Source organism: Hypanus sabinus, chromosome 5 (assembly GCF_030144855.1).
Source record: "Hypanus sabinus isolate sHypSab1 chromosome 5, sHypSab1.hap1, whole genome shotgun sequence".
Classification (NCBI taxonomy): domain Eukaryota; kingdom Metazoa; phylum Chordata; class Chondrichthyes; order Myliobatiformes; family Dasyatidae; genus Hypanus; species Hypanus sabinus.
The window spans coordinates 131,796,352-131,817,256 of record NC_082710.1 but is presented as its reverse complement, the minus strand read 5'-3'; the positions used below and the strand labels follow the sequence as shown (position 1 = coordinate 131,817,256).

The following is a 20,905-nucleotide window of genomic DNA, read 5'->3' as shown; positions in this document are numbered from 1 at the left end:
GTGAAACTTAAACTGGGAAGAAAGTTAGTCTTTCAGCAGGACAATGACCCAAAGAACACTGCCAGAGCAACCATGCTTCAAATGAAGAAAATCGATAGCCTTGACCAGCCCAGAGTCCTGACCCTAACCCAATTGAACATCCCTGGCTAGACCTCAAGACTGCTGTCCTCCACTGTTCCCAGCTAACCTTGCTCCATCACATTGTGCAAAGCTAATAAAGACTTATCCAAAAAGACTACTGGCTGTGATAGCTGTGAGAAATGGTTCACTGAATACAGAGCAAAGGGAGATGAATACATTTGAACTACTGACATTTCAGTTCATGAAATTAGTTTTTATGCTTTACAATTTTTCCTGTTTTTTTTGGACTGTTTTGTGAAAAAAAGGACCTTATGATTGACAAATAAAAATTCTCAGTTGAATTGAACGAAATACTGATTTATGTGAACAAGAGGTTGGGGGCTGAATACTTTTTCCAAGGCACAATATGTTAGGCTGACTGTTCAACATACATTTCTATATGTGTCTTATGAATTTACTGTACAATATTATGAATATACTATTAAACATCACCTACACAGAAGCCAAATCTCAAAAACCTTAATTTATGAAGCTTTTCTTGACACCCAAGCAAACCCAATAAGTGCTTCTCATAACTTAATTCTGCATGGCAGAATTTTTGGCCTTCAGCTTTTACCTAACTCGTGCAAAGCAAAATGTTACATATCACTCTTACACAGACATCAGAATGACTGCCTAATAATCTCAAATATACCTGTGCATCAATCCCCAATATCCTCACAAATTACATAACCTGAGTTATGAGGTTTCTAGCTAATGCAGCATCTATATTTTTTATGGTGAGATTACTGTTAATTATCTTGAATAAAAAAGGACAGCAAGTATCTTTATCAATAAAATCATTACCTGAATAGGTTGGCAAGCATGGCTGCCATTACTAGTAAGAATTGCTGAAACAGCCTGTAGAATCTTGCCTGTATCCCCCCAAGCAACAACCAAACTGAAGAGGCAGGCACAAGAAAAAGCAGTAAGGGACTGGCTTATATGATCTGCCATTCCAGTGCTTCGTATCGTTGTTTCTAACAATAAATGGAAGAGAGATTCTGTGGACAAATAATAATCACATGGACTAATTATTACTTGAATACAGATAGTCCAATACATTATTATATAATAAAATACATACGTAGGACCAAATCTTTCACCATTACCTATAAATGACATTATGCCGATATTAACTTGAGGACATCTCTTTGATACGTCCCAACTCCTTTACAACTTCTGAATTTATAGCCAAATGGACTTGTCTTAGGCTTCCAAGCAAGTAATTCTTAAACAAAAGTTGCAAAACTGAGCCCAGGAATTAATGTTTTTCACTAAGTGCCATATCAAATTATTAGATCCCTACAATGATACTGCTGAGGTGGGATTCCTACAGGCAGAGCATGTTGAATGCTAAACTGCATTTGTAACTATACAATTCTTCCATCAAGCAATATTGAAATGAATACCATTGTTTTTGAAAGACAAATTATATTTCACCCACATGAAGATCAGTGTTATTTTGTGAAACTAATAATTTAATGCATGCATTTCTCAACTTCAAGCTTTTTTTTCTTGACCAGTTTGTTTTTGCTATGATGCGTCCTTAGATAATTAAGTCTCAGCAACATTTAGAGCAGTGGTAGTTTTCTCCCTTATCTCTACATGACAAAACTTAAATAATTCAAAAGCATGAATCACCTTAACTTTTCTGAATTGCTTAGATCGTGAAGCTAACATCTGCATCATGTCAAATCTGTTATCTTTAGAGACACTTGTGAGATAGACTTGATAGAACAAGTCAGAATACAAAAGAGGATTCCATATGAGAGAATAACAATATTACTTGTAAAGCATGGGAATAAAACAGTAGCTACAATATCTTTCCACTGCACAGTCTAAATTATTTTTTTATTCCTCAATGGAATGAGTGCATGCTGGCCAATGGTATAGGGACATCAGTACTGGACTTTGAGGCAAATGGTCCAGAGTTCGAATCTAGTCAGCTTCCCATCTGTGCTGCGTTGAGCGTTGAGCTAGCAACTCTGCCTTGTAAAAACACAGACAAAATGCTACGGGAATGGCAAAAATCTGCCCAATGTATCACAAGGTGTGAAAAGGAACAACAATGACAGAATGAGTGTGCAATTGGTAAGGCAAATTTTTGGTGTCGAATCCTAACTACTTTCTGAACAGACATAATTTTTTTGATAAGTTGCAGCTCTTCTGGTGAAATTATTTCCAGTAAAGTTAAGCCCCAGTACACAGGACCAGAAATGAAGAAAGAATGACCAAGGAAGGGAATCTTGGAGGTGGTGTCAAAGTAGCTGGGGGTGGGGGGTACAAGGTCTTTGGATATGCACCACAGTCACAATGCACCAGTGGTAGTGATGGAAGACTACTTAAGTAAGCAGATATGGTACCATTGAACGTCCAATTGAGTTTGAATTGAATACATTTAAGCAGATGCCACTTATTTTCTCACTCCTGATTTATGCCTTGTCGATCGAGAATCAGAGGCCCATTGTTTGCTTCAGGATATTCATTTTATGGTTTGGCCTTTTAGCCACATTACCCAAGAATGTTTCAATAGTTTGTGGTCAATTGGGAACCTGTGTTGACAAAGGGAAACTCAGAAGTGTAAGGCTGTTGAATGTCAAAGTTTAGCAATTATATTCCTGCTTGTTGGATATGTACCTTAACAGTTATACCTGCTGTTTACTAGCCTGATGTCCTACTGCACAAAGGCTTGGACTGCTTCATTCTCCAAAGAAATGGAATGATACTGACCACTTTAATCATCAAACACCTCACTTCAGCCCTGTGACAGAAGAGGTGGCTGAAGTGAATGGTAGAGGTCCAGGGAAGCAAGGAGAATCTCTCCAATGGCCAATGACCACAACCATTTGAGTATTTTGCCCTAGGTTCCAATTAATTCTATTACCAGAGCTCCCTGGTGAACCAACTCAAGTCAAATGCTGGCTTGATGACAATGGCAATCACTCTCAATTCACATCTGAAAAATGCCATGGTTGTACTAAAATGGGAAGTAAAATAGAAAATAACTAGGAAACCTGGACCCCCAAATGATCCAACAAAAAAAAACCACATTGAGCAAGTGTGAGGTTATGAATGCGTAAATGCTGTTTAATAGCACTAACAACAATTTCCATCCTACTGCTGATGAACACATACTGATTTACATTTGATAGTTAACTAGCTTGGTCTCATCTTACTTGCTTGGGACAACAAAATGGCATCAATGAGAAGGAATGTTAAAATATAATCGATTTCTGCTTTTAATATAGAGTCAGCACTATAATAAGGCTCATTGTAGTCCACCTCATTTTATCTGAATATCCAATTAACACTTTGTTCATTCAACTTTTTTTTTAATTTCCAAATCTCACTGATCCAAAATTTTAGCTCATTAACCTTACCTAAAACATCAGGTGGCTCTGACTGGAGGCCTTCTGGCTGCTGCCCCTGAAGCATGTCCAGTAAAGCATGTAAACTTCTCAGACACAGTGCAGGATGGGAGAACCTTGTCTCTTTTATAAGTTCAAATACACCACAAAGCCCAATTCCAATGATCTGTTAAAAGAATACGTAAACAGGTGTGAATAAAGAACAGTCATTCTTGTTTCCTAAGGCAAAAAGAACAGTTTACCCAACACAACTGACACTGTTACACATTCTAGTAAATTAATGCAGTCATTTTTCATTTGAAATCAGATAATAAGTCACCATATAAATGATTGGTTAACAGTACTGCTTTCCCAATTCAGTTTCGATTTGTCACCATTTGCTAACCATGACAAAGTTCAAAACATTTTTAATTAAAACACATTCATGACTGACATCTTGGAAAAGTAAAATATATACTAGCAAATATAAACTTAAGTTTAATCAAAGGTGAATATATGATTAAATCTCATACAGATGCACTGCATTAGAAAACCTTAAAGTAAAATTGTTTAAAAATAAGGTTTGTCCTATCTCTTTCTTCACTATGCATCATACTTGAATATTCATGTTGGAAGGAGGTGGGAACATTTGGCATCCATAAACACTGGTAGTTTAAGGCTCCATCCATACTACGCCGGATAAATCCATAACCGAAGCTTTTTCTCTTCGTTTTTACCCTCCATCCACACTAAAACGGCGTTTTCAACCCCCAAAACCGGAGCTTTTCACAAACGCTTTCCAGGGTGGGTATTTTTGAAAATGCTGCTCAGGCAGATCAGTGTGGACAGGGTAACCACAGACTTTTGAAAACGCTGTCAGACGGCAGCGTGCCATTTCATTGTTTTCTTGAATGCAACCTAACAATTTCAGAACAGACGGCAAAGAGACTGAAGCCAGAAGAGTTAGAAATACTTAGACCCATAACTTACTGAATAAATAAGTATACTCACTTTGCCGTTTTCTGCCCTTGCTCGTATAAAGGTGGTTTACCTATTTATGCAAGTACTTCCTTGACAATAGATGTGTAACAGCCTAATGTAACATTGTATGGAAATACAAGATAACACTGATGCAGACATGTTTTATACATTTAACAAGGTGCTCTATTAATGCAACAGAGTCATTCAGTTTTTCAATGTTTGCCACCAGCCGGGTCAATCTGTCCGTGAACTCCCTGTCAGTTGCTGCTGTCCCCTCCAGTATTTGTTTTTTTACTTATAAGTTCTCCTGCGCAAAAGCCAACAGCTGTCTGTTGTTTTAAGTTTTTCTAGTCTGTAACTATACAAACGCGCACTTTTACGGCAAGATTCAACACCAAACATGTCGCTTGTTTTCGGTAGATGTGTCCTGCTCATGTGCAGGAGGAGGAAATTCGCCGAAATTTCTGTTTCAGTGTGGATAGAGATATTTTCAAAAACGCAAGTGTGGACGCCTGTCACTTTTATGCGAAACCGGCGTTTTCAAAATTATCCTGTCTAGTGTGGATGTAGCATTACACAGTGAGTTAACTCCTTCCAAGATAATGCATATGCAGAATAAATTGCTTACACATTATCTACCACCCCAGAGAAAAAAAATCATGGGAAAACACCAACTGACTACTTATGGCCTTTGCCAAAAGCTGGAGATACTGACATTCCAACAACACAGTCCTGCAACTCATATAGAACTGACTGGAATGTTTATCATAACTTTGCAATAAAAGGCAAAATGATATTACCTTTACAGATACAACTCTTGGAAAGTTTGAAGGCAAGACCTAAGAATGCTTAGTAGCCTATTAGATAATTCCCAGTTTGTCTAATGAAAGGTGGGACAAATTTCCCCACAAAGAAACTAATGATTTCAAGCTCCTTTTAATGACAGCAGTTTGCAGATTCAAGTGTACCCATGCCACTAAGCAGAACGGCCAAGAAAAAAAATATTGTTCATTTTATAGATTTAATAACTGAGTCAACAGTATTAAATATTGCACTTGAAAGCAATCAACTACAGTTTGTTAATAAATATATTTCAGCAAACAGAATTTGCCTTGGGTAGTTTAATTGGCGGCTCCCTTAATTCCTCTTCCTCATCACTGTCCGACTCTCCACTCTGGACTGAATTCTTTGAGGCCAAAGTCAAGGAAGCTTCTTTCCGTTGCCATTCCAGAACACATTGGCGCACATTACAGTAAACATTGAAGGCTGAGGGGTTGCTGTGGATTTTGATATCTGGAATTGGTGAAGCATTTTCCAAATTCTCTGTCTGAAAAACAAAGGTAATCATTTTGATTTATCTTGCAGCTCAAATTTTGAAATCAATACAAATTGATAAGTTACAGTGTCAAAAAAATATTGCTGGGATTTTTAAAGGATCATTATTAATTTGTGGATGTCTTCAAAACTGCTGCATGACAAGCACAAAACTTGCTTGACCGGATGAACTGAAATTGGCACCGGAGAAGGCGGCACTTGAGAGAGAATCTAGTAACATGGATATTGACTAATGTAGTTGGGCAAAGTAAATAAGATTATTTATTCATTTTATATTTTGCACAAAACATTACAAAATGTATTCTTGGGAGCATAGAAAACGTGACATTGAGATAGTTTTTTCCAATTTCCAATCTATTAGTTTTACTTCCCCGAGTCCCCTTTTCCTTCCCTTTCTTCTGTGGTCCACTCTCTTCTCCTATCAGGATTCCTTCTCGAGCCCTCAACTTTCCCATCCACCTGGCTTCACCAAGTACATTCCAGCTAGCCTCTCACCCATTACCCCACCCTTTTATTCTGGCATCTTCCCCCTCTCCTTCTCAGTCTTGAAGGAGGGTCACCAAAATGACGACTATCTATTCATTTTCATAGATGCTGCCTAACTTGCCGAGTTCCTCCAGCATTTTGTGTGTTGCATTGGATTTCCAGAATCTGCAGACTTTCTTCTGTTTATAACTATAAGTAAAGTTTGAAACAAGGATTCCACTGGTAAAGATGAAAAGAGAAAATGGGCAAAATTCATCACGATATTTTTAAACACACAACCCAAAAAGTAGTACACACACAAAATGCTGAAGGAGCTCAGCAGCTCAGGCAGCATGCATTGAGAGGAATAAAGAATCGATATTTCAGATCAAGAAGAAATAAAGGGTCAATATTTCAGGCCAAGACTCATCAGGACTGGAAAGAAAGGGGAAAGAATCCAAAATAAGGTGAGAGGGGAGGGGAAGGAATTCAAGCTACATGATAGGTGAAGCCAAGAGAGGGAGAAAAAAAACCACGAAATGCTGGCAGAACTCGGCAGGCCAGACAGTGCCGACTGGAGGAGGTAATAACGACGTTTCAGGCCCAAACCCTTCATCAGGAGTGAAGGAGAAAGAAGTTGGGTGGAGGATGGGGGATGAAGTGAGAAAAGCCAGGAGATGATAGGTGGAAAAGGGATGAAAAATGGACCATGGGAGAGAGGGAAGGAGGAGGGGAACCAAAGAGAGGCAAGTGAAGAGAAGAGGGAGCCAGAATGGAGAATGAAAGACAAGAAGGGAGAGGGGAAGAAATTAACTAAAATTAGAGAAATTAATGTCCATGCTGTCAGGCTGGAGGCCACCCAGATGGAATATGTGGTGTTGCTCCTGTAATATCCTGGTTAAGAATATGTTTTATTGTATTTCTACCACTATGCTGTTAGGGATTTTATTTCAGCAGCTTTATTGCAGTCTTCTGTTAATTAAGCTTCATAAACAAGCATCTTGGTTTCCGCTAAGATAAGATGGTGTTTGGAATTCAGCTTCGGAATCATGTATCAACCAATCAGGTTTGTCTTGTTAACATTCTGTCCAGTGGGATACCACAGAACATTTGAGAGAGCTGGGCCGGATAAGATTTCTGAGGGACAATGGGTATTGGGTCTTTTGTTGGCAGGGGTCGGAAGAGGAAGGTGGTGCAAAGAAGAGCTCAAGGGAACATGCTCGCAGAATCTCGCCTGAAGGGAAAACCCCACTGTAAAAAGTGCTTTCTGCTGTTATGTACCCCGTAACTGGGTCACTTACCAGCAAAGATAGAGAGGTCCGTTGAAGTCTGATGGTACTATTTTTAAACAGTATTTACTTATAAAAATACACAAAAATAATATCAATGCAAACATACAGATAATATACGTCGTCAATACTAAATCTAAAACCGCGGGTATAATAATAATCAATAAGGAATATCTCTATCGTTGTTTAGGGGATAATGTATTGTCCGATGGAAATATAAAGGTCACTTTAGTTCATTCAAGCTGCAGCTTTTTGGTTGGAGAGAAAGACGGGTTAAAACTTGCCCATTCCTTTTATGATGTCAATCCTTCGAGAGTCATTGTTAGCTAAAAACCGTTCTTCCGTGGTAAAGGACCACCGATTCCGGGGCAAATGGAAATGGACACACGTGGCCTTCCCACCAGCTTTCACTATTACGGGATTGCTAGCGTTTCTTCTGGTGCGTCTGGGGGGCTGTTCCCACAGACCCTCTTTTATCCTGACTCACAGGGTCTCAGATGTCAATCAGGTTGGGATGATGCAATCCCTCCACCAACCTCCCCCTCGGTTCATTGCCTGGGGGCCTCGATGCATCGTACAGGATTCAATACACACTTCCGTCTCCAAGAGACAATAGCCGGTATCAATGGTTCTGCCTTTCGGAGGCCAGGACACATTCCAACTCTTTGTGGATTCTGCAGGTCTTCCTCTCATTTCCTGGGTCTCCTGAACTGACTCAAAAGTGATCTTGCAATTCTCAAAAAGGAGGGGGCTACCACGCACCCTTCGGCCCCTCAGAGCTGTGACACATTCGTAACACTGCAAGAAGGCATGCCAATACTCCTGAGTTAGCCAGTTTGTTTGAAATGGTCTTCAATGGACGTTCAAACTGTGGCTGGTGTCTTTCACATAGAATATGGATTCAGCATGTGAGTGATCAAAACAAAGCACCCGACTACTCCAGAAATGAGCTCCGACGTTTAAACTGGTTAACTGTACTGGGTCCAGTTTCTTTTTTTCTATTAATTGCTTGTTAAAGTTGAAATATCTGTAAATATACTTCCACTTTAATTTTAGGCCTGTGTAAGGTCTATTATTTCCTGGTGAATGATAATTTTGCATGGAACGGTATTTACACAGCATTCAATATAATTTCCATTCCCTCATCGGAACATTCCAACCTTCTTGTTTGGTTGAACCAGAATCATACCAACCTTAGATGTGTATTGCTCAATGAAGGTGGCCTTCTCACTGTTACCTGTGTGATGTGAAATCACATGGCTGTTAGCCAGAGTTAGCTAACAAGCCTGGTTTATTACGAGCCACAGTGAGAGTCACATTCCTCCAACCTGAGAATGGCCTTACCATAGCAACAGAGGAAGCCATGGACTAACATGTTGGATTGGGAATAGTATTGGAATTAAAATGTTTGGCCACTGGGAAATTCTGCCCTCGTGGTGAAAGTACTCGACAAAGCTGTGTTTCAATCTGTATGTCAGGTCTCACTAATGCAGTCAACGGAAAGGTAGGCATAACTGGGAACAATGCAGGTGCCCATAGCTACATCTTGAGTTGGAAAAATTGGGAGAAGGCAAAAAGAGAAACTATTGACTGCAAGGACCAATTCCATCAGATGGAGGATAGTGATGGTGGATGGGAACTGGTTCAGTCTGAGGCTTTATAAAACATTGGTCAGACCACATTTGGAGTATTGTGAGCAGTTTTAGACCACATATCTAAAAAAGTATTTGCTGGTGTTGGAAAGGATCCAGAGGAGATTTATGAGAATAATCCTGAGAATGAAAAGGTCATTGATGAGGAATCTTTGATGACTCTGAGCCTGTATTCGCTGGAGTTTAGAAGAATAAGGGGGAATTTCATTAAAACCTACTGAATATTGAAAAGCCTAGATAGAGTGGACATGTAGAGGATGTTTCCTATAGTGGGGGGAGTCTAGGACCATACACCACAACCTCAGAATACAAGGACAAAAATGAGGAGGAATTTCTTTAACCAGTTAATGATGAATCTGTAGAATCCATTGCCAGAAGCAGAGGGTGTGGAGGCCAAGTCATTTGGAATACTTAAAGCAGAGCTTGAAAGGTTCTTGATTAGTAAGGGTATCAAAGGGTAGAGAGAGGAGACAAGAAAATGATGTAGAGGGAAAATAAATCAGCCATGATCGAATGGTGGAGCAGACTCAATGCACCAAATGACCTAATTCTGCTATGTTTTATGGTATATTAAAATTTGGGGGGCAGACAAACAACACAAAAAAATAAGCTGTCTAGATCATGTTTGGATAATTTAAAAATTCAAGTACAAATCAGTAGGCATCAAGATCACAGAATTTTTTGCACAAAAAAAATGGGAAAATGCACAAGGTTTCAGTTAAATAAATAACGTTCTTCAAATGCATTCCTGAGAAATGTTTTGCATTGAGGATTAAAAATGAAAAATTTAATAAACACAAAGACAAGAATTTTCTTAAGTTTAGCTTGCAACTATTTCCTCATTCACTTCCTTTTATCAGCAAAATGAATCTAACTGCCTCAGTCTAAACAAGAGAACCAGAATAAGGCCCACACAAAAAAAAACCCTTCCGAAACCTTTGACAACTGTTTATGGCCAGTTACTGTTTTGCCATTTGTCAAAATGTGAAGTGTTTCCAAATATTAATGACCATTAAAATAAGTAAAAATGATCCAAAGGCAGAATTAAATGAAATAATCAAAAACATTCAATTGAGCTCTATCTATAAAATACACAAGTACACAATTCCTACTCCATAGTATGGGCTCTTTGATTCTGTCCAATCTAAACCAGCATAGCATCAGAAAGCAGATTCCACAATAAAGTCCAAATCCACTACTACACTCCAGGGAGGGGGTCCAGCATCAGAGCAGAGCCAAACTGTCAGCAAAGAACAGCACATTAAATTTGCAAGTCTATATTTCTTTGGGATCTCAAAGCTTAGTGGCATTAAAATGAAATGTGCTGGAGGCACAATGTGGAACTGCTAGCCAATCCAGCAAAATCCAGTTCAAGCCAACAAGACGAAGAATCATCGCTAACCTTGATTTGTGCAAGTTAAATATACATTAGCATGAACGAATGCTCAATTAATTTAACAGATGGGAAATGATTCAGCAGTTTTGTAACTCTTCCAAATTAAAATATCCAGTCATTCTACAAGATTTTGAATAGAACAAGAGGGAAAAAAAAGCATAAAGCGTTCGTTGGGGGGGGGGGGGGGGGAAGAGGTGGAGATGATGCAGGGTGCTAATGGTAGAGGGAAGAAGTGAAAAGAGAAATAAATAACAAAGAAAATTAACTACATACTTAGGCTGAGGAAACCTAAGAAAACCTGGTGGTCCAAAGGGACCTTCTGATTGACGACAATTTCACATTGCACATGGCGCATGGTTAATAAAAGTTACTTCATTATTTTCTATGTGAGAATCATGTTTTAAAAAGATAATAATTTTTCTAATAGTGGATTGTAACTAGAAAGTAATCATTCACAACCACCATACTTTAAAGTTTTCTACTGTGCTCAGCTCCGGTCGCCTCACTACAGGAAGGATGTGGAAACCATAGGAAGGGTGTGGAAGAGATTTACAAGGATGTTGCCAGGATTGGGAAACATGCCTTATGATAACAGGTTGAGTGAACTCGGCCTTTTCTCCTTGGAATGACGGAGGATGAGAGGTGACCTGATAGAGGTGTATAAGATGATGAAAGGCATTGATCATGTGGATCGTCAGAGGCTTTTTCCCCAGAGCAAAAATGGCTAGCATGAGAGGGCACAGGTTTAAGGTGCTTGGAAGTAGGTACAGAGGAGATGTCAGCGGTAAGTTGTTGTTGTTGATGACGATGATGTTGTTTGATTGATTGATTGATTTATGCACGCACACGAGTGCGTGGGATGAACTGCCGGTGACGGTGGTGGAGGTGAATACGGCAGGGTTTTTTTTAAGAGACTCCCTGATAGGTACAGGGAGCTTAGAAAAATAGAGGGTTATGGATAACCCTATGTAATTTCTAAGGTAAGGACATGTTCAGCACAGCTTTGTGGGCTGAAGGGCCTGTATTGTGCTGTAGGTTTTCTATGTTTCTATTGCTAGTAGGTGGATTAACAGTTGTGTATTTCATTAATACATATTGTCAAGAACCCTTAAAAAAAATTCTACAAGAGGAATTCTCATCAGATTCCATGATCTAGAAATGGAGTAATGATTCCTGTAACAAAACATAATTTCAAGCCAAGACTTTACTCACTTCTTAGCATGATGGAAAACTACCATCTTCTCATATGTTACCTTACAAAAATGTGGATTTTTTGAAAGGATCATACTTGTCCACTAAAATCTTTTCTGGAATTATTAACCATTGTTGTTGTAAAATACATCCTCAAGCATCTTAGACATATAAAAAAATAATAATTCCTGATCAGCCGCAATAATTCTATTGGAAATGTAATGTCTCTAAAGTATGTGATAGAAGAGGACTTTTTTGTTGGAAATGTTTTCTTGGCTTAGCTTCCTGTCAACATCAACCATTACAGCTCAGAAATAATAGCTAGTTAGACAAGGAGCTCATTATACAATCCAAAATCAAGCTAACAAGAATGAAAGTAATACAGAATAAATCAGAAAAATACAGAACATTAATGACAAAAATAAGGTAAAAGAATTCTTTAGACAACATTCTCTAAGGAGAAAAACTTCCACAGAGATTACATTCCTCAATAACATCAACTCTGAAATCAAATTCAAGATTTTTGAGTAATTTTACATCTATGTTAATCCAATATTTGTCCAAAAAAAATCTTTAAACCTAATTAACTATATGCAAGAGATAGAGAGCTCTTTATTTTTCTACCACTAAACAGCTCTTCAGAAAATGCTGTCTCATATTGGTTTGTGTAGGTCCAGTCAAATTCATAATTCTACTACTTAAGCATTCCAGACAAAACCAGATACTAAGCTTTTCTTTCTTTCTTTTTGCAATATTTTTATTAAGAAAAAAAACAAGATTTACAGAGTGCAAAACAGATACATCTCAACATAACTTGTGTACATTCATATATTGTAATAAAATTGATCAAAATGTTATAGCATAACACATAAAGGCATACCACTCTGTAATCAAAAATATAAAGATAGGTCATACATCATGAAAGAAATTTTTTTTATATAAAAAAGTCAACCCCCTACCAACTACCAAAGAAAAAAGCTGATAGATGATAATGGATAAATTAGAAAAGAAAACATATTCGCTTAAGATAAAAATATACATAAAAGTCTGTGCACTGTTAAACTTTATAAATTGGAAAAGCAATTTAGGAAAGGTCCCCAGATATTATAAAAAGATTGTTTTGAATTTAAGACTGAGCAGCAGATCTTTTCTAAATTTAAATAAGACATAATATCACGTAGACTCCTTCCATTTAAGCAAGATTGCTCTTCTTGCTAAAAGAGTGGTAAAAACTAAAACCTGTAGGTTAGGAGTATTTAAAGTTATATCTTCATTTGCAATAATGCCAAACAAGGCAGTAAGGGGATCTGGGTCAAAATGGACCCTAAAAAGTTGTGAGAAGGTATGGAATACTTCCCGCCAAAACATTTCAATTTTAGGGCAAAACAAAAACATATGAATTAAAGAGGCATCAGCAGAGTTGCATTTATTACAAAGTGGAGAAACATTCGAATAAAAACTGGACAGCTTCTGTTTAGAAATGTAAGCTCTATGAACCACTTTAAATTGTAAAAGAGAATGACTTAATTAAAAAATAAGATATGAAGCTAATTAAGTTCAGAGCTGAGGAGCCTCAGATCCACATTAGTTGCATCACATGCCTGTTTTAAGGACCTGATCCAGAATCTAATGGGACAGAAATTAAAACCTATCAGTTGCTCCCTTCCCTCAAGAAACTAATTTTCTATTCCAATATTTGCTGCATCACCCTACAGCAATCTTCAGTGATGATGTTCACAGTCACAATGTAAAGTGTGTTCTTCATTCATCTAATTACATAATCATCCTTTCCTTCTTTGTTTCCCATTGAGGGACAGTACTGCAAAGAACAACTATATTGAATAAGAAAAAACATCTTGAAAAGATGCAATCAAGGAGATTTGTAAGTCATTATACTATCTCTAATGAAGATAATTTCCAAACAGATTTAGAGAAATAGGGAGGAAAATGCTTGGGTTAAGTGATGGATATTAGTAATGATTTAGAGGGCACACCAATGCAAAGGGCCAGGTCAGAGAAAGGGTATTTCTTATCAGTTATAACTAATCATTAACCATTTTGGTTGCCACAATTTCGACTTGTTTTTCCCCCCCAATCAATGCCATAAATAAATTAACTTGCCTTTGATCGTGTTTTTACTTTCGATTTGGTCTTCTGCTTCCTTTTAAGTTTTTTCTTGCTCAAAGCTTTTTTATTTCTGAAACAGAAAGTGATTAACATTTTGATATGTGACACAATCCAAAGCTGCTGATCCCCTCCCACATAGTCCTTGCTACTTGTACCACAAGCGTAGGATTGCCTTTCAAAAATAAAGATGAGGAAAATCAATTAAAATAAAATTCAAGCCACATCAAATTTATACCTTCTAATTCTGCTTTTATGCTGACATGTTCCTGTTAACATGAGTGATATCATTTTGTATATTGTACTAGCATATTTGGAGAAAATGTAGTATATGTCTAATAATTTCACATCTCTAATTTGTGAATCTATACTCATCTGCAGGAGACCTAAGCCACCAGGAACAAGGACATCACGAAATCATGATTGATTTGTGTGGCACAAAACTCATATTTTTAGTTATATAATAATTACAAAATCTGTGCACTCCTTGTATTCCAATTAGCAGTTGTTGTTCACAGTAGTTTCAAAGAGCTGGAGAGCAGTGCAACTATGTTATATAATCAGCAATAATCAATCTGTTTGAGATCAGGGGACCTGAATGCTGGATTTCAACCTAAAGTGCTGACTATTCTTCCCCTCCCCCCAACACAACAGATGCTCCTCAACCCACTCCTATCCCGACTTCAAGAAGATAGTTTGCTGATCCAGATTCCTATCAGCAGTCTCTTGTGTCTCAATGACATAATCATCTGGGTCTACCTTTTTGACAGTGTAGATTATCTTTTGAAACAACCATATATTACACACATCGCTCTGCTATGATATAATAATTATGTTCTTCAGAAACATCACATTACAGAAAGCCACATTATAGCAGAACAAGTTGTGGTTGTACTCAAAACATAGATTTACACAGGTTTTCATGATTTTGATTATACTACAACCAATGCAGCCCAGAAAATGCAAGCAGCATTTCCTAATCTATCAATCACAGTTTAACTAATTGACATTATGGAAACAAGTTAAATCAGAAATATCCAAACTATTTAATGATTTTTCCTCCAACATTGTCACTGGTAAAAGGACAAATTGCATCAATCCTGGCATGTTCACTAGTTTATTTCTGGGATAAGGGGCATGAGGGAAGGCAGAACCATAATAAAAACAAGGACACATGCTTTGAAGTTTAGAAGAATGAAGCCTGGTGACGCTTTGTAAGATATTTCATCTGTACCTCATGGGAAAGTTGATAAATGGGGAAAGGCTAATATTAAGAGGATTAGGCAGGAGCTAGGGAGAGTAAACTGGGAGCGGCTATTATTGGGCAAGTACAGTATATATATCTGGAGTTTTGGAACTGCTTAGAGGCAAGCTGGTTAGAATACAGGACCAAGATGCTCTGATGAGAAAAACAAGGATAACAAAGACTCAGGAACACTGGATGACAAGAAATGTTGCATATTTCGTCAAAAGAAAAATCAAACATATGGTTTAGGAAGCTGAAATCAAACATGGCCTTTGAGGTACATAAAGGAATCGGGAAAGCTGAAATGTTTGTAGCAGGTAGGATTAAAGATAATCCTAAGGCATTTTATACTTACATAAAAAACGATTGTAGCTAGGGAGAAAGTAGGACCTTTTAAGGACAAAGATATGCCTGGAGAGGCACAAAGTGGCTTTGATAGTAAATGAGTATATGCTAAAGAATGGAGAGAAGTGAGATCAGAGAAGGATATTCTGATATTCTATAGGATGCTGATAGCAAGGTAATGATGTGGAGGTGGTGTTTTAAAGAATATCAAGGTGCATAAATCTTCAGGATGTGGTGGGATCTAAATCAGGTTATTGAGAGAGAGGAAGAGAGGAGATTTCTAGGGCTTTGACAGAGATCTTTATATCCTCTAACCACAGGCAGAGAGAGCAGCCAATGTTGTTTCTTTAAGAGGCTTTATAGATTGGATTCAAAATTGGCTTGACAGAGAAGACAGAGGATGTTAATCTTACTGGAATTCTGTGGCCTCTGTTGATACATGAAAATATGATTTGGAAAAAAATGCAGGTGGGCCAATTAGCAGGTTTGCAGACAGCACAAAAACTGGTGGAGTTATTGATAGTGAGAAAAGCTGTCAGAGGGTACAGCAGAACGTCGAACATAGACCAGTTGTACAAGAAATGGCAGATAGATTTTGGGTGTCAAATGCAAGAGTAAAGTAACAGTAAATGGCAATGTACTCAACCGCATTAATGTACAGAGGGACCTTGAAGTACAAGCCCATAGTTCTTGGAAAGTGGCAATACAAGTATATAAGGTGGTAAAGGCAGCATATAGCATACTTGAATTATCAGTCTCTGTATTAAAATTGACAAATCACATTGCAACTGTATAAAATAATTTGGTCATATTTGCAATATCGTTTGCAATACTGGTCGCAAATTATAGGAAGGATGTAAAGGCTTTGGAAAGTGTACAAAAGAGGTTCACCAGGATGTTGCCTGGATTAGAGGATATTAGGCAAGGTTGGAAATACTTGCATTGTCTAATCTGGAGCAGAATCAAGAGATGCAGTCTAATGATAGCGTATAGAACTTTGAGAAGCACTGGAGTTAGATGAATAGTTTTCCCCATCTCCCTCTCCAACACCCCACCCAAGTGAAACTATCATACACAAAATAGCAGATTTAATACGAGAGGAGGAAAGGTCTACTGGGAATACAGGAAGATTTTTAAAAAATATATAAACAGAGAGGTAAGTGCCTGGAACACACTGTCAAGGAAGGTGGTGAAAACAGAAAAAGCAATGTTTAAGAGTCATTTGCACAGAAACATAACTGGCAAGGGATGAAGTAGTGCAGGGCACATGCAGCCAGATGGAATTAGTTTAAATCAGCATCATGTTTGAAGGAACATCATAGGCTGAAGGACCTGATACTATACTCTAATTAATATGGACTTTTCCATGTTCTATATCACTTAGAGGCACACTACCACTTAATGCATTAAACATTGGAAGATATAACCAGACAGAAGGGTTCTTCTCAGATAAAGATATTATAACCACACAAGGCTCATGTCAAATCCGTGAACATTATCAGCTTTAAAAGCACAACTACTAAACACAGAGTTAATTATTTAATGCAGTCAGCACACCTCATGCCAGGATCATCTGCATGAGGCCAATGACCAATTAAAATTCACAGCAAAAAAACATCATTTCAATATGCATTTTGGTCTTAAATGGTTTCAATGCAACTTTATATAGTGCAATGTCCTCATTATAGTCAGCAGTAAGAATAAGTCATAGCATCATAGCTATAAAATATCCTAGATTTCAAATCTGATGGACTGATTGCAATATTCTTCGATAATGAACTTATCATGTTATTGAACATGATTCAATTCCAATGGACTAATGCTAAATAATCTCAAAAGTGATCACTGTCATTGGTCCCACTGCTCAGACTTTATCCCTAAATTGAGCATAATTAGAAGCCAAATATTTGGCAAAAATCATGCACTATTCTAGCATCATTTTCACCAATACCAATTAAGTTACAGTCCTCATGTTTTTAATCTAAATCTCCTAATGACTCACCTTACACTTGGGAATGTTGATTCCTCCCCAGAACCTCTTGAATAAACAAATAGCCTCCCAGCAAACTCAATACCCATTGTAATGCCTGTGCAAATTTGACATAGTATTTCTATTGACTCATGGGCAAGTATCCAACTCATTTTAGGTGAATAAGACCACAAAACATTAGGGCAGAATTATGCCATTTGGCCCACCGACTCTGCGCTGCCATTCCATTATGCTGACTGTTTACCTTTCAACTCCATTCTCCTGCCTTCTCCCCATGACCTTTGACACCCTTCCAATCAAGAACCTATCAGAATAAGATTCAATATCGCCAGGCATATGTCATGAAATCTGTTAACTCAGCGGCAGCAGTACATGATAATATAGAAAAAAATAAGGAAATCAATTACGGTAAGTATATATGCATATTAAGTGGTTAAATCAAAAATAGTGCAAAACCAGAAATAGAAAAAAAAAGTGAGTTAGTGTTCATGGGTTCAATGTCCATTTAGAAATCAGATGGCAGAGGGGCAGAAGCTGTTTCTGAATCACAGTGTGCACGCCTTCAGGCTTCTGTACGTCCTTTGTGATAGTAGCAATGAGAAGAGAGTATGTCCAGGGTGATAGGGACCTTAAGTAATGGACATTACCTTTCTGAGGCACCGGTCCTTGAAGATGTCTTGGATACTACGGAGGCTAGTATCCAAGATGGAGTTAATTTTACAACTTTCTGCAGCTTCTTTCAATCCTATGCAGTAGCCCTCCACTCCCATACCAGACAGTAATGCAGCCTGTCAGAATGCTCTTCATGGTATCAGTCTTCAAAATATCAAGTTTGGAGTGCTTTAGGTGACAAACCAAATCTCCTCCAACTCCTAAAGAAATATAGCCACTGTCTTGCCTTCTTTGTAGTTACATCGATATGTTAGTACCAGGTTTGACCCTCAGATCTCGACACACAGGAACTTGAAATTGCTCACTCTCTCCACTTCTGACCCTTCTATGAGGGTTGGTTCATGTTCTCTCATTCTCCCCTTCCTGAAGTCCACAATCAGCTTTTTGGTCTTACTGATATTGAGTGCAATGTTGTTGCTGTGATACCACTCAACTAGCTGGTACATCTCACTCCAGTAAGCCCTCTTCTCTCCAACTGTGATTCTGCCAACAATTGTATAATTAGCAAATGTATAGATAGTACTTGAGCTACACCTAGCCAGTCACGGGTAGAGCAATGGGCTAAGCATACATCCCTGAGGTGCGCCAGTGTTGATCATCAGTGAGGAGGAGATATTACTACTAAACCACACAGACTGTGGTTTTCCGGTTAGGAGATCCAGGATGCAACTGCAGACTGAGGTACAGAAGCTGTTTCTGTAGCTTATTGATCAGGATTATGGGAATGGTGTTAAACACTGAACTACAGCATCCTGACATAGGTGTCTATATTGTCCATTGGTGAAGAGCCATTGAGATTGCACCTGCCACAGACGTACTGTGGCAATAGGCAAATTGCAGTGGTCCAGGTCCTTGCTGAGGCAGAGTTCACTCTAGCCATGACCAAACCCTCGAAGTATTTCATCACTGTAGATGTGAGTGCTATTGGACAACAGCCATTATTAAGACAGCTCACACTACTCTTTAGGTCACTGGTTTAATTGTTGCCCTTTTGAAGTAGATAGGGATTTCCAACCGCAGCTGTGAGAGGTTGAAAATGTTCTTGGAATACACCCACCAGTTGGTTGGAACAAGCTTTCAGAAGCTTACCAGTTACTCCAACGGGATCTGCCACCTTGCAGGGGTTCACTCTCCTGAAAGACAGTCTGATATCTGCCTCCGAGAGAGATCCCAGGGTCACCAGGTGCAGCACGGATCTTCACAGATGTAGTTATATTCTCCCTTTCAGAGCGGGCATAAAAGGCATTGAGCTCATCCAGTAGTGAAGCATCGCTGAGATTCACACTATTGAGTTTCACTTTGTAGTAAGTAATGTCCTGAAAATCCTGCCACAGTTGACGTGCATCTAATGTCACCTCCAACCTTGCTTGGAAGTGTTTCTTCACTAGTGAAATAGCCCTCTGCAAGTCTAATCTGGTTTTCTTGTACAGTCCTGGGTCACCAGGCTTAAATGCCACAGATCTAACCTGCAACAGATGATGAACCTCCAGGTTTATCCACTACAACGATCACAGAAATTTCCTGCGGCAAGTAAAATGGCTGACACTTCACTGCAAGATATTCCAGGTCTGATGAGAAGAACAGGGATATCACTGACACAGTTGGGCACTAAGAAGAGTTGATCATGAGGGATACACCTCCACATCTGCTTTTCAGACTCGACAGTCCTATTCTGACAGTGTAGAGTGAACACATCAATCTGAATCACTGAGTACAGTATGGAAAGGGTTAACCAGGATTCCATGAAACACTGTCCTAATGTCCCTCTGATACAGCATCCTAGCTCTGAGATTGTTGATTTTATTTACTTGAGACTGTGCGTTTGCCAGCAATACAGTCTGTACTGGTAGTCGAAAACCTTCAGTTTTTTAAAATGCACTTGTAACCCCAAGCAACAGACACGTTTCCTACGAGAAGTCAGGCAAGAAGTATGGCCACAATCAGCATTAGTTCTATTGGTTGTAAGTAGTGATGGATTGTTCAATCGCATTAAAACATCTTTATTAACTGAACAGACCTTGGATGCAGGTGTGATTCTCATCTGTGGCAGGCTGAAACAGGGAATATTTAATTGTATCCGTCGAGTTGCTCCACAATGAGTTCACCCAGAAATAGGAAAAAAAAGCCTCCACTTTAAGTATGCTCAATAACTTGGCCTCCACAGCCATCTGTGGCAATGAATTCCACAGATTCATAGAAACATAGAAAACCTACAGCCCAATACAGGCCCTTCGGCCCACAAAGCAGTGCCAAACATGTCTTTCCCTTATAAGTACCTAGGCTTACACAATAGCCCTCTATTTTTCTAAGCTCCATGTATCCATCCAAAAGTCTCTTAAAAGCCCTATCATATCCGCCTCCACCACCGTTGCCAGCAGCCCATTCCAAGGACTCACTACCCTCTGCGTAAAAAAAATTACCCCTGACATCTTCTCTGTACCTACTTCCAAGCACCTTAAAACTATGCCCTCTCGTGCTAGCTATTTCAGCCCTGGGAAAAAGCCTCTCAAATCAATGCCTCTCAAAATTTTGTACACCTTTAACAGGTCACCTCTCATCCTCTGTCACTCCAAGGAGAAAAGGCCGAGTTCACACAACCGATTCTCAGAAGGCATGCTTCCCAATCCGGGCAACGTCCTTGTACATCTCCTCTGCATCCTCTCCATGGCTTCCACATCCTTCCTGTAGTGAGGTGACCAGAATTGAGCACAGTACTCCAAGTGCGGTCTGACCAGGGACCTATAATAGC

At 38.7% G+C, this 20,905-nt stretch overlaps 1 protein-coding gene across 12 annotated transcripts in view; it reads right to left on the bottom strand.

The window, feature by feature from the left end:
* The window catches only part of mycbp2 (MYC binding protein 2), a 207,641-nt gene that overhangs the window by 171,805 nt on the left and 14,931 nt on the right, over nt 1–20,905 (bottom strand). For 11 of the 12 annotated variants that reach the window (XM_059970399.1, XM_059970401.1, XM_059970402.1 and 8 more), the window contains exons 1-3: nt 5,563–5,696; nt 3,504–3,657; nt 928–1,124 (exon numbers count right to left, since the gene is read on the bottom strand). In XM_059970399.1, the coding sequence (XP_059826382.1) occupies nt 928–1,124; nt 3,504–3,558 (252 nt within the window). In that variant the 5' untranslated portion in view covers nt 3,559–3,657; nt 5,563–5,696. Of the gene's footprint in view, nt 1–927; nt 1,125–3,503; nt 3,658–5,562; nt 5,779–13,900; nt 13,977–20,905 lie in introns of those variants that run through there. The other variant, XM_059970411.1, reaches the window with a different exon arrangement.